This window comes from Emys orbicularis, chromosome 11 (assembly GCF_028017835.1).
Source record: "Emys orbicularis isolate rEmyOrb1 chromosome 11, rEmyOrb1.hap1, whole genome shotgun sequence".
Classification (NCBI taxonomy): domain Eukaryota; kingdom Metazoa; phylum Chordata; order Testudines; family Emydidae; genus Emys; species Emys orbicularis.
In genome coordinates, this window is record NC_088693.1 from 44,363,311 (window position 1) to 44,377,488 (window position 14,178).

Here is a 14,178-nt window from a genome sequence, read left to right on the forward strand (position 1 = left end):
GCTACGTTAATAACGTAGCTGAATTCGAAGTACGTTAGTCCGAACTTACCGCGGGTCCAGACGCAGCAGGCAGGCTCCCCCGTCGATGCCGCGTACTCCTCTCGCCGAGCTGGAGTACCGGCGTCGACGGCGAGCACTTCCGGGATCGATCCGGGATCGATTTATCGCGTCTAGACAAGCCGCGATAAATCGATCCCAGAACATCGATTGCCTGCCGTCGGACCCGGAGGTAGGTGTAGACGTACCCTTTGAAACATATTTCCCTTTGATTTCTACTGTATCTCTTCTTTCCCCCTCCTCCCCCACCTCACCTGCCATGGTCTTTTATCATTATTTTCTGGGTTCTACTTAAATTGCAAACTCCTTTCAGCAAACACCTTTTTCCTTCTGTCTAAAACAACATGTGTAAGTACAGTGCAATATCAATATGCAATAGTAACAATACTCACCATATACTTTAACAATGACTGTTGCTGATTTCTTGCCTGATTGATTTTCAGCCTCAACCACATATTTGCCAGCATCATACCGATTAACTTTATCCACAATAAGCAGAGTGTAGCTCTCTGTAGTGTCTATAATAGACCGATTTGCAAGGTCAACACCCTCTTTGCTCCATGTAATTACTGGAGGTGGTCTGCCAGATACAGACACCATTAGGCGCAAAGAACCACCAGCTCTGACAGTGACAGTCTTCTTTAGATCATCAGCAAGTTCAAGGTCTGGTATTTCTGATGGGGAGAGGGGAGAAATACAAAATGAATTAATCTTTGAATAGTTTTAAAGAAAAATATAATCTTTCCATAAAAAAACTTGGGTTTTCAAATTACCTATTCTTTCCACAGGTTCAATTTCAGCTGATGATTCACTGAATTCACTCATACCATTCATGTTTGTGGCAGCAACTCTGAAACGGTATTTCTGGCTTGTTTTAAGAGCAGTCACTGTGAATTCAGCATTCCTTAGGGTGGCGGTAGTGTGTGGTCTGTACCACTGTTCAGTACCTTCTTCTTTCATTTCAAGAACGTAGCCTAAGAGGTCAGCACCACCATCATACATGGGCTTTGTCCATGCCAAGCTTATGCTGTGCCTAGTAGTATCCACAACTCTTGGAGCTGAAGGAGGTGCAGGAGTGTCTTTGGAATAGAGGAACACACATTTCACATTATTGCAGGGAACATTTTACAGTTTAAAAGACCTTATTTAGTAACAATATTCTAAACAATTAGTGATTAGAAATTTATCTGAAATTAATTATAATCACTTATTTTAAATTCATTGCAGTGCTAGTGATCATAATGAATTCACGTATTCTTTTGGATCTCTTATTTGGAATGTCATTGTAGTTAATTATGAGGCAATATGTTTAATAAATATTAAAAATATATTTTGAATTTGACTACTTACACGATGGCTCCTTGCACAGGATAGATTGAGAAGCGTCACTAGGCTCACTGTTCCCAGCAGTATTCACTGCAGTGACACGGAACTGATATTCACTATGTTCCATTAGACCTGTAACTTTCAGTCTGGTATCATAAACAGTGTAATCTCTGTTGACTCGTGTCCAGCGTAGACTTCTCTTTTCACGTTTGTCTACAAGATAGTTGCTAATCTCACTGCCACCATCTGATTCTGGTTGCAGCCACTGAATAATAATGTGTTCCTTGCCAATACCCACTGCTTCGGGTGCACCAGGTTGTGATGGAATAGCTGTTGGTGTTCAAAAATATGAAAAAAAATCAGATTTTTTTTTCAAATATTTCACATATGAAGAAAACTCCATAAATGCTGGAGCTAAAAGATGAAAGCACTTACTGAAAGCGTTTCTAGCAACAATGGCTTCTGTTTCAAGTGGAACACCTGACCCATACTTATTGACAGCTCTCACACGGAAGATGTATTCATTATTTTTAATAAGTCTTGTCACCACCCATGATAATGTTTGACATTCAGCCTCAACAATAACCCAGTTGAGCCTGCTGGTTTCACGTCTTTCTACAATGTAGTGGGTGATTTCTGCACCTCCATCTTCATGTGGAACATTCCATGCCAGAGTACACTTCTCTTCGGTTACTCTGCTAATAGTGATTTTGCCAGCACATGGACCAGGCGAATCTGAGTAGGGGTGAACAAAGGTGTAATTATAGTAGTCAATGAAAAGCTTCTCTCCCTTTTTTTGTAACTATAATTGTGAATTCTAATGAATGTTCACAGCAAACCATTGTCTATGAAATACATACCAAGCACTTTGACAAGGACTGAAACTTGCTTTGTTCCACTGGCATTTTTAACTGTTAGTGTGTATTTTCCACTATCACTTCTGTCACAATACTTGATAACTGCAATGGCCCTTTTGCTGGTGTACTGCAGAGATATCTTTTCACACAGGTCCAATTCTTTGTCACCTTTGGACCAGAAGACCTTTGGTTCTGGTTTCCCACCAATGGCTGCGTCAAGAACAAGATCAGATCCAGCCCTTATGGTCACAATTTCTCCATGCAATCTGGCATCCAGCTCAGCCTTTGGTGGTGCTATCAAAAAGAGATAAAAACATTAACGTTATAGTATTAAAACTGCAAGCTATACAATATTTTAAATGACCCAGGGGAATGTTTCTTACAATATTCATCTTTGCAAGTGACAGCACCAGTAGATTCAGATCCTCTGCTGATTACACCAGCTGCATTCTTGGCTAATATACGGAATTCATATTCTTCTCCTTCACTAAGAGCTGTCACAGTAAAGCAGTTTTCTGAGACAATGGTATAGTTGCATTTCAACCAGCGTCCATCTCCAGCTTCGTTGTATGGTTTGCGTTCTATAATATACCCAATAATTTTGCTGCCGCCATCATAAAGTGGAGGAGACCAGCTCAATGACACTGTAGACCTTGTGACATCTGTTACCTCTGGTCTGCCTGGTGGATCTGAAAGAGGACAATGTAAAATGAAAAATCTAATTCTGTTGTTGCTTAAATAATAAAGAAGAAATATACTCTAAAAGATACACTTACCAACTGGGTTTTGAGCCACTAGAGGTCTGGAAGCTTCACTAGCTTTGCTCACACCAGCAGCATTTAGGGCATAAACTCTGAATTGATATTCCAGACCTTCCACTAGTCCTGTGACTTTGTAGTTGCATTCAAAGGATGGCACGTTGTTTTCCTTCACCCAAAGAATGGTATTGCGCTCTTTCTTTTCAATCCAGTATCCAGTGATTTTGCTGCCACCATCATGATATGGTTCCTCCCAGCGAATGGCCATGGCATTGGCAGAAACAGAATAGACCTCTGGCCTGGTAGGTGGACTTGGTGGGACTGATGGTAAAAAGTAAGAGAGAAAAAAGTTAGATATCGCCACTAATTACATAAACCAGAAAAAATAATTTCTTAAAATATATGTGTGTGTGTATATGTTTGTTTTTACCGAATGGATGCTCAGCAACTATTGGTGCTGATTCCACGGGCTTGCTGACACCAAATCTGTTTTCTGAGCTGACCCTGAAAGCATACTCCATGTATTTGGTGAGATGAGTGACCTTGATCTGTGTACGTTTGACACTGGAATTTATCAGCTGCCATGCTGTTGTACCAGATTCTCGTTTCTCAACTATGTAGTTTGTAATATCAGTGCCACCATCATCTTCAGGTTCTTTCCATGACAATACACAGGATTCAGCAGAAATGGATGATATTTCAATAGGGCCAGTAACTGCACCTGGTCTTCCGATGACAACCACTGTGACAGCAAATGTTTTCACACCGGCTGTGTTCTCAAGTGTCAAATAATATTTGCCAGAGTCACCTCTCATGCTGTCCTTCACAATCAATGTAGTTCTATCCTTTGTTGTCTTGATGGTCACTCTATCAGTTTCCTTGAGTCTCATTTCTTCAAGTTTCCATGTTACTTTTGGAGCTGGTCGCCCACTAATTGGTATATCAATAGTAAAGGTGCTTCCAGCTTTGCAAGTTATAAGTTGTCTAGTTATTCCACTAAGATCTGCTGTTGGTTCAATCTGTGGCTCTTTAATAATAACAGAAGAGAAAGCTTCTCTTGGCTCACTGTAGCCTGCATCATTCTTTGCCTTGACCCGGAACTCATATTCATTGTTCTCTAGAAGACCTTCAACTGTGAAAGTAAGTTGTTTAGTGTGACCAGCTTCAACCCAATAGTCAGATCCCTTTTGTTTCATCTCAAGAAGATACCCAGTGACTCGGCTTCCACCATCATGGTCAGGTTTCAGCCAAGCTAATACTGCAGAAGATTTGGTAGTATCAATAATATCTAGTCTCTTAGGTGGAGCAGGCTCCTCGGTGGCTACAACTGGCTCTGTTAATTCACATGGTTCGCCTACACCATATTCATTTTCTGCTGAAACACGGTAGTAGAATGGCACACCTTCTGCAAGATCAGTGACCTTAAAGATTTGACGAGTACATTTTGAACTCACTACCTGCCAGCTACGACGGCTTGCTTCCCGCTTTTCCACAATGTAGTGATGGATTCGGGCACCTCCATCCAAAACAGGAGCATCCCACATTAAAGTAATAGAACCTCTGGTCACATCCTTAAAGGTAATAGGACCTGGTGGGCCAGGGGTGTCCAGTACTTTGACAGTAAATGCAATAGATTTGCTACCACTGACATTTTCTACAGTAAAGACGTATTTGCCAGCGTCATTTCTATTGCAGTTCTCCACAGTCAACGTACTGAATGAGTCAGTTATGTGAATGTCAGCACGCAGGCTAAGGTCTGAGTCTGCTTTAGACCATGTAGCAGTAGGAACAGGTTTGCCTAAAAAGGCAATAAACAGCCGAATAGTTGCACCTGCTCTGACAATGTGAGTCTGCTTGAAGTTTGCATCAATATCAATTTCAGGTGAAGACAGTCTGTCAGTTGCTTGGATTGTAGCAGGAACTTCACAGCTTTCTCCCTTGCCTGCACCATTGACAGCACTCACTCGGAATTTATAATGTTCACCTGCCTCTAAGTCGGTGACAGTATATTTGGTCGCAATACAAGTCTCTGCATTGACTTTATGCCACTCTCCTAAGTCAGCTTTGCACATTTCAATGATGTAGCCAATTATTTCCATGCCTCCGTCAAAAACTGGCGTGGTCCATTCCAAACTTACACTTGTCTTTGATGTATCTGTCACTTTTACAACAGTAGGCGCACTTGGTGGGTTTACTGGCTCTCTACATTTAATCAGCCTGGAGACAGCACTTGGAGGTCCTACTCCTGCAGCATTTTCAGCCATAACTTGGAATTCATATTCATTGCCTTCAGTCAGGCCAGTTACTCTGTATCTTGTCTCAGCAATGGCTCTCTTACTGGATACTTTGACCCAGCGGACACTCTTTTTTTCTCTTCTTTCCAGGATATACTGGTTGATTTCATTTCCGCCATCGGATTTTGGCCTAGCCCATGTGAGTGTGATACTGTCTCCTGTTACATGGGTAGGCTCTGGCATACCTGGTGCATCAGGAACAGCTGCAAAATGGAAAACAGCTTAGAAAACATGCAACAAAAGTTGGTAACTGTGTAGTTATTTGATCAAGACATAAAGGAAACTTACTGTATGGTATTTGTGCTATAATTGGATCAGATTCTAGTGGCCTGCCAACACCAAATTTGTTAACTGCAGAGACACGGAACTGGTATTCATTGCCCTTTATTAATTTAAGTGCAGTGTAACTGCAGGCTTCACAGTTATCTTCAACTAATGCCCAGGCAATCCTACTGGTTTCACGTTTTTCAATCACATAGTGGGTAATGGCAGCACAGCCATCATTATCTGGAGGCTGCCACCATAATGTCATCTTCTCTCCAGTAACGTTTGTGAATCGTATTGGTCCACCAACTTTTCCTGGAGTATCTGTGATAATAAAGCGTCAGAGTTATAATTTACTTGTGCTGCCACTTAAAATGTAAATACTATTTAAGAATAGCTTACTAAAAATATGTACAAAGTACCTTGTACTCTGACTGTAATGTCTTCTTCTTTGGTGCCTGATGCATTCTTGGCTTCTACCGTGTATATACCACGATGGTCCCGAGTGGCATCTCTAACAAAGATAGTGCTAGATCCAATAACATTCGTTATTTCAATATTCATCTTCTTTTCAATCTCCTTTCCATCCTTAAACCAAGTCACTTGAGGTACTGGACGGCCTTTGATAAGAACTTTAAGTCTAATGCTCTCTCCAGCCTTAACAGTAAGGCCTTCAAAGTGCTCAGCACTGAATTCAATTGTTGGAGGAACTAAGAAGAAAGATAAAATAAAGTATACACATTCCATCATATTTATCAAGCTATTCATTCCTAATAAACAAACAAGTAATAAAGGCATATATAAGACTCTCTCTTCTGACTAGAAAATTCAGAATTTTTAAAATGTAGGGATCAATATTATATTGTAAGCTGTCCTATCTGAAATTTTATATCCTTAGAATTATTTTTTCTATGTTAGTCCACTCTCCATCATATTAAACTATAGGTTAAAATATTAATTGAAATGTGTTGATGCAACGTGCTGAGCTATTTTAGCAATTTGCATTTCTAAATTCTGCATAGCAACAAAACCATTACCTAACCTAAGACAGACATATCTTTGCAGCTGCCACTTGTAAACCACAGAATCACAAATTAAGGCCTTTGGCTCAATTTCAAAGTTATCTGTACTCTTTAGTTCCTGTAGTCAGGCTTAATTATTGTGAACACCTTCAAGGCACCACAGCTGTTAGAAGCTCCTGCCTTACTCAAAAGGGAAGGGGAATTGCAAGCCCCTATCCACAGTGACCCAGCCAAACCTCTCATGTTGCTCAAGCTCACCTTGTGATGTGATCTAAATCCTAAAACTCAAGCCCCGGCCTATTCCCATACTCAAACGTGTCAAAATGTTTTGGAGCAATGGCTAAAATGACACAATGTCTCTGCAATAGACTACTGCCAAAGGTGCAACAAAGAAAAGTAGCGAAACCATAACTAAATGTTAACACAGTAGCAAAGACAGAGCAGGACCCAACTGTGAATTCCAAGATGCATTCAGTAGCAGAGGAAGGCAAAAAACTCCTCATGATATGCTGAAGGAAAAACTCCTCTGTGGCCCCAAATGTAGCAACTGGTTAAATCCTATGGATCCCTGCTGGATGCTGGTCTTGCATCTAACTCTGCTCTACCTTTGGGTGGAGCGGGAGGGAGAGGTGGGGAAAGCCTGCTGCTCCTGGAAGGAGTGGTATACACTCCCTCTCCAGTCAGCAGCTCATATACCCAATATAAGCTAAAAGGTGCCAGACAGGAGCTTAGCTGGATTTAGAACCTACCATATAAAAATGCAAGTGTAACATACTAAATTATTAATAAATAATGCTTACCACATTCATCTCTGGTCATGATATAGCCTGAAGATTGTGATGGTGGGCTGACTGTTCCGACAGCATTTCTTGCAATCACTCTGAACTCATATCGGTCACCTGGGCTAAGTCCTGTAACTGTATATTGGCATTCACTAATATCAGTAAAATTGCATCTGAGCCAGCGGTCATCACTTCCTTGCCGTTTCTCGATGCTGTAGGCCACAATCTTACTGCCTCCATCATGCAATGGTGCAGTCCATTTAAGGGTGACAGTTTCCCTGGTGATATCAATATAATCAGGCGTGCCAGGTGGATCTGAAAGGGCAATAATTACATACAGGATTATTTTTATTATAAATCTGCATGATGGCTAACATTATATTACAATATATACATTTTCTTAGTGAAGTGCTTGTTTACTCACCTACTGGAGACACAGCCAAGGTAAATTTGCTTGGCTCGCTAACTGGGCTTACACCAGCAGAATTTTCAGCATATGCACGGAATTGGTAATCCAGGCCCTCAATCAATCCAGTAATTCTGTATTCTTTACCAGATATTGGTGAAACATTAACTTTCTGCCATAAGATGCTGTTTCTTTCTTTCTTTTCAACATGGTATCCAGTAATTTCTGAACCTCCATCATAAACTGGAGCATCCCAAGATATTGTCATTCCATCAGCCGTTACATTGTACACAATAGGTTTGCCTGGTGGGCCTGGTGGTCTGAACTGGTGTTTTGCTACAACATCTGCTGAGACAAGTGGTGGGCTTACGCCATATCTGTTTTCAGCACGAACTCTAAACTGATATTCGGTGTCTTTAACTAGGTTAGGAACTTTGAAAGTTGTCCTAGCAACACTAGAACACACCATTTTCCAATTGGTTTGTGAAGTTTCTCTCTTCTCAATGCTGTAGCAGGTGATTTCTCCTCCTCCGTTGTCTTCAGGAGCATCCCATGACATAACAACACTGTCTGCTTTGATTTCATCTAGTCTTATGGGTCCTTTTGGTTTTGATGGAGGACCAAGAGTTATGACTGTGATTGTAAATGACTTTCTGCAAACTGAATTATCAAGAATTAAGGTGTATTTGCCACCATTCTCTTTTTTCACATTCTTGATGCTTAAACTTATTTTGTTTTCAGTTTTCTTGAAGCGAACTTGTTCACTTTCTTTAAGAGGGATGTTGTCCTTGAGCCAGCTCATAGTTGGTCTGGGTTTACCTTTATATGGCAATTCAATGTGCATATTATGGCCAATTCTTACAGTAATTTGTCCTCCAGAGATATCAGAAAGGTCAACTTCAGGTGTTATTACAAAGTCTTTTACTGTAATGGGTCCAACAGAAACAGCATCGCTCAATCCTTTTTCGTTTTTAGCAGATACTCTGAATTCTATGACAGAAAGCTCCTTAAGTTTTTCAACTTCAAATTCACATGTCTTACTTATGCCTGCATGTGACCATTCTTTTTCTTCAATCATTTTCTTTTCAATAACATAGTCTGATATAATGCTACCACCATCGAAGTCAGGTTTGCTCCACTGTAAGGTAACAGAAGTCTTTGTAGAATCTTTCATGGCCAGATCCTTTACAGGTCCAGGTACTTCCGCGGGCTTCACTGGTTCTGAAGTCTCACAAGGTTCTCCCAATCCATTTTCATTTTCTGCAAGAACTCGGAAGAAGAATGCAGTCTTCTCTGACAGGTTAGTTACCTTAAATGTTGTATGAGAACACTTTGTTGTAATAGTAGACCAGGCTCTTTTGGTGGCATCTCTTTTTTCAATGACATAATTTGTTATTTCAGAACCACCATTAATGAGTGGTGGCTCCCATATAAGTGTAACAGTGCCACGAGAAACATGTTTAAGCTGCAGTTTCTGGCAGGCTGATGGTGTATCAAGTACTTTAACATTCACAAATGAAGATTTTGGTTCACCAACTCCATTCTCGATTGTGAGAACGTATTTTCCCGTGTCATTCCGAGTAACTTGAGGAATAATAAGTAATGTGGATGATTCTGTGTTCTGAATGTTGTATCTTTCATCAATTCCAAGATTCTTTTCACCCTTTCTCCATATGACAGTTGGAGGAGGTCTCCCTTTGAATGGAATCATTATCTGTACATCTTCACCTGCTTTAGCTACAATGGAGGTTCTGAGAGCAACATCCAGGTCAATCTCTGGCTCCTCTGCAGAAATAAATAATAGTAAAAATATGAATAATTTGGAAAACAAAATATAAAATTATTTGAAATACCAAAACCCTAAAAATGATAATTAAATCAATTAAATCAATACATACCAAGTATATCTTTAGCTTGTACATATTCTGTCATTTCAATAGGCTCTCCTTGCCCAGCACAATTTATAGCAGACACACGGAAATAATAATTGACTGCAGGTTGAAGATGGGATACAACATACTCAGTTGTTCTCACTTCTCCTCTAGCACTGACTACAGACCATTCTTCTTGTTCTCCTTCTCTCTTTTCCACTACATAGCTGGTAATTGCACTTCCTCCATCATAGGCAGGCTTAGTCCAGCCAAGGGTGACAGATGTCTTAGTAGTATCCACAACCTTTAGCTTAACTGGTGGCCCTGGTTTGTCTGTAAAAGATATTAAAATTCAGTCATAAAATTTGTCCTCAGTTATTCCCAGACAATCCCATGAAAGTCTGCCCATTATAACTTGGCCCTTAAACAATGAGATGTGTGGGTGTAAATTATTTCTTACCAATAGGATCTGCAGCTTTGTAGAAGTCAGACGCTTCAGAGAATGGACCTTGTCCAGCTGCATTGACAGCACAAACTCGGAAATGATATTCACTGTTTTCAGTTAGTCCTGTTACTTTCTGTCTGGTGTCACGGATAGTTTCTTTAACAACCTTGAACCAACTTAGACTCTTCTTGTCACGTTTCTCAAGGTAATATCCACTTATTTCACTACCTCCATCTACAGTTGGCCTGTTCCAGACAACTGTCATTGAATGCTTGGTTATCATAGTGACCTCTGGTACACTAGGTGGTCCAGGTGTAACTGAAAAAAAAAGAAAGAAAAAATTACAGTAGTTCAATACCACTTAAAACTAAAACATTCAGTACTATTCAGTTGTATTAGTTAATATACGTTTCTCACCAAATGCATTTTTAGCTATAACTGGTTCAGATTCCAGTGGATCACCAACTCCAAACTTGTTCACACCTCGGACACGGAACACATACTCATTTCCTTTGATGAGTTTTGTGGTAGTGATGACACATTCCTCTAGTTTTTCAGAAATTAAAGACCATACTACCCGACTTGTCTCACGTTTTTCAACAATGTAGTGTGTTACAGTTGCACCACCATCATCTACTGGAGGTTCCCACATTATGGTAATCTTTTCAGCAGTGACTGTCTTGAACTGTATAGGCCCACCTGGAGGTCCTGGCTTGTCTGTTGAGGACAGGAGAAATGAGACATACATACATACATATATATATATATATATTTTAGTTTAATACAATAATGCTATTATTCTAATTCAATACATACCAAGTATTTGCACTCTAATGTGAGCTGATGCTGAACCCATGGCATTCTTTAATTTTAATTCATAGTTTCCACTGTTAAAACGAGTTGCATCTTTGATGAGTATAGATGCAAAGTCTGTTGTGTTTTCAATAGACACTTGTGCACTGGTTTGTATCTCTTTGCCATTTTGGAACCATTCAATTGTAGGTACAGGCTTTCCTGAGATGCCAAGTTTCAGCTTAACTGCAGTACCTGCTTTGTATTTCACCACATCTGTGTATTCTGGTTGTACATCAATTTCAGGTGCACCTTAAAAGAGGAACAAAAAAAAAATCAAAATGGTATAAAGATTTCAAACCACTCAGAGGATTCAAAACCATACCAATATTTTTATTAAGCAATAATAATAGAGGTAATTAATATAAGGCATTGTATAATATACACTATGCCAGGGGTCGGCAACCTTTCAGAAGTGGTGTGCCGAGTCTTCATTTATTCACTCTAATTTAAGGTTTCGCGTGCCAGTGCTATATTTTAACATATTTAGAAGGTCTCTTTCTATAAGTCTATAATATATAACTAAACTATTGTTGTATGTAAAGTAAATAAGGTTTTTAAAATGTTTAAGAAGCTTCATTTAAAATTAAATTAAAATGCAGAGCCCCCCGGACCTGTGGCCAGGACCCGGGCAGTGTGAGTGTCACTGAAAATCAGCTCGCGTGCCGCCTTCGGCATAGGTTGCCTACCCCTACACTATGCAATACTTGGCAGTGCCTAGATACTACGGTCATAGGTGTTTTAGATATGCAGTTAGGGGAAAAAAAGATAGGTCATAGCTATATGTCACATTTCAGTCCAAAAGTTCTCAAACTCTTTGCAAATTAAATAATACATTAATTACATCACTACTAAAAAGCATCCACATCTCTGGGGAAGGACTGCATCTAGGAGGACAAATGGTGCAACGCACACTGCACAACATTTGGGGGAAAGGACATTTTAGCCAAGGACACTGGGGCAAACCTCTGCTCCTATGAGAAGTGTCACAAGATCTTTAATGTCCACACACAGCAAAAACAATCTCAATTTCTCAGGTCTTGTCCAAGTGGCCCAAACACAGTCAACTGTATGGAACTCAAGTTATCTACATTGGGAAGATGAAGGGCTCAATCATCTCTGTTCAGATTGAATCTTTGTCCAGAGAGGCTAGATAATGCAAACCCAGTGCTTAGAGCATTATGCTAGCCCTCCAGTTTTTAAACTCAGCTTCTTACAATTGTTTTCTAAAGACTAGGATTCAAGCACTGGTTATATGAAACAATTCTGACTTTGAGCCCTGAAGAAACACAAAATATTATGTAATTGCAAAACTCTTACCATATGTATCAACACACGTGATAGGACCTAAAACATCTGATGGATTGCTAATGGAACCAACAGCATTCTTAGAACAGACACGGAATTCATACTGAGAATTTTGCGTTAGTCCAGATACAGTAAACTGAGTCTCAATGACATTGGTGAAACTGCCCTTTGTCCATCTGCCATTTGGAAGATCACGTTTCTCAACAATATAACCAGTGATCTTGCTACCGCCATCGTAGGATGGTTTTGTCCAAGAAAGACTGACAGACGTCTTGGAAATATCTGTGACACGAACATTTCTTGGGGGTTCTACAGTAAGAAAAAACAATAGTATTTATAATTAATAGCAGTACTAGCATTGTCTGTTGGCTTACTGTGTAGGAAAGAACATTACAGTGAAAATGGTGATTTCCCCCCCCTACAAAGTACACACCACAAGCATCAATTGCAAGAACTGGATCAGAAGGATGGCTTGCTTTTCCAATGCCAGCTGCATTTTCTGCATAAACCCTGAATTCATAGATAAGTCCAGCACTGATGGTGGTGACTTTGAAGTGAGTTGTGCGAATAAGGGTCTTGTTAGCCTTCTGCCATAAAATACTGTTCCTATCTTTCATTTCCAAATGGTATCCAAGAACTGCACTGCCTCCATTAGTGACTGGTTCATGCCACCCAACAGTGATGCTCTCTCGGGTGACATTGGTGACCCACGGTGTGGAAGGTTGTCCAGGTGTTGCTAGAGACATTAAAAGAAGCAGTTAATATATCATTAAAAAAAATTAAAAGCAAGAACAAAATGTTATGTGAGAAACTGATGACTTACTGTATGGGAGCTTAACAGTTACACATTGTGAATCAATGTGGTCACTGATTCCAAAGCGGTTTTCAGCTTTGATACGGAATTGGTATTCTTCTCCTGTTGTTAGCTTCATTACTTTAATAATGCTTCTAGCAACTGTTGCAGACACCTCAGACCAAGCAGCAGTACTTGTTTCTCTTTTCAGTACAATATAGTTGGTAACTTGACTTCCACCATCATTATGTGGTGGCTGCCATTTGAGAGTTACGCTCTCTTCAGTGATATCACTGACAACAACAGGACCAACTGGAGGACCTGGTCTGTCTAGCACTACAATGTTAATGAATGATTTAGTGGTTCCACTGGAGTTGGCAGCAGTGATGTCATATCTACCAGCATCACCAGCCATACTTTCTTTAAGGTTAATGATGATACTTTCTGCTGTGGTTTCTGTATTAAACCTCATGGTTGCTTTCAATGGAACACCATCTCTGGATAATGTCATCTTTGGCAATGGTTTTCCAGAAATTGGAATTTCAACCTTTAGGTTCGATCCCGCTCTAATGTACACAGTGTTATGTGGGAAGCCCTTCATATCAATCTCAGGAGATTCTGAAAAACAAAATGTTTCCAAAACATTAAAAATGTGAGTTTTTTAAATTGGATATGTTTTTATAATGTATGCAAACATTTCATCATGTGTTTTAATGTCAGCAGACATACCCAGTTGTTCTCTCACTGTAATAGGGAGCAGGAGTTCTTTAGGATCACTTAGACCAGCTTGATTTTCTGCACACACTCTGAAGAAATAGTCAACATTCTCTTTGAGACCATGAACAACATGATGAGTTGTCTTTACAACTGCACATTTAACCCATTTTTGCTGTCCTTTCTCAAGAGCTTCAATGAGGTAGCTCACAATTCTGCTTCCACCATCATGTTCTGGTTTCAACCATGACAGAGAAATGCTGTCTTTAGTGACGCCAGTTACTCCAAGCTTTTCTGGTGGGCTTGGTTTTTCTAAGATAAAAAAGATTCAACATAACAGAATAATCAATACAACATACATTTTCTTCTTACTTTGGCAAGAATGTGATTTGAATTGAGAAAAGTATATATTTTAATTGGCATCTATAT

General features: G+C 39.8%; 1 protein-coding gene across 1 annotated transcript in view; it reads right to left on the minus strand.

Moving 5' to 3' along the window:
• Positions 1–14,178, minus strand: part of TTN (titin) — a 309,203-nt gene that overhangs the window by 16,114 nt on the left and 278,911 nt on the right. The window contains exons 281-300 of the mRNA XM_065413700.1: positions 13,765–14,061; positions 13,066–13,653; positions 12,676–12,978; positions 12,255–12,551; positions 10,899–11,186; positions 10,500–10,799; positions 10,098–10,400; positions 9,665–9,970; positions 7,785–9,551; positions 7,379–7,675; positions 5,979–6,266; positions 5,581–5,880; positions 3,429–5,495; positions 3,017–3,319; positions 2,624–2,929; positions 2,244–2,534; positions 1,819–2,118; positions 1,408–1,713; positions 831–1,136; positions 450–731 (exon numbers count right to left, since the gene is read on the minus strand). Of these exons, the coding sequence (XP_065269772.1) occupies positions 450–731; positions 831–1,136; positions 1,408–1,713; positions 1,819–2,118; positions 2,244–2,534; positions 2,624–2,929; positions 3,017–3,319; positions 3,429–5,495; positions 5,581–5,880; positions 5,979–6,266; positions 7,379–7,675; positions 7,785–9,551; positions 9,665–9,970; positions 10,098–10,400; positions 10,500–10,799; positions 10,899–11,186; positions 12,255–12,551; positions 12,676–12,978; positions 13,066–13,653; positions 13,765–14,061 (9,495 nt within the window). The remainder of the gene's footprint in view (positions 1–449; positions 732–830; positions 1,137–1,407; positions 1,714–1,818; positions 2,119–2,243; positions 2,535–2,623; positions 2,930–3,016; positions 3,320–3,428; positions 5,496–5,580; positions 5,881–5,978; positions 6,267–7,378; positions 7,676–7,784; positions 9,552–9,664; positions 9,971–10,097; positions 10,401–10,499; positions 10,800–10,898; positions 11,187–12,254; positions 12,552–12,675; positions 12,979–13,065; positions 13,654–13,764; positions 14,062–14,178) is intronic.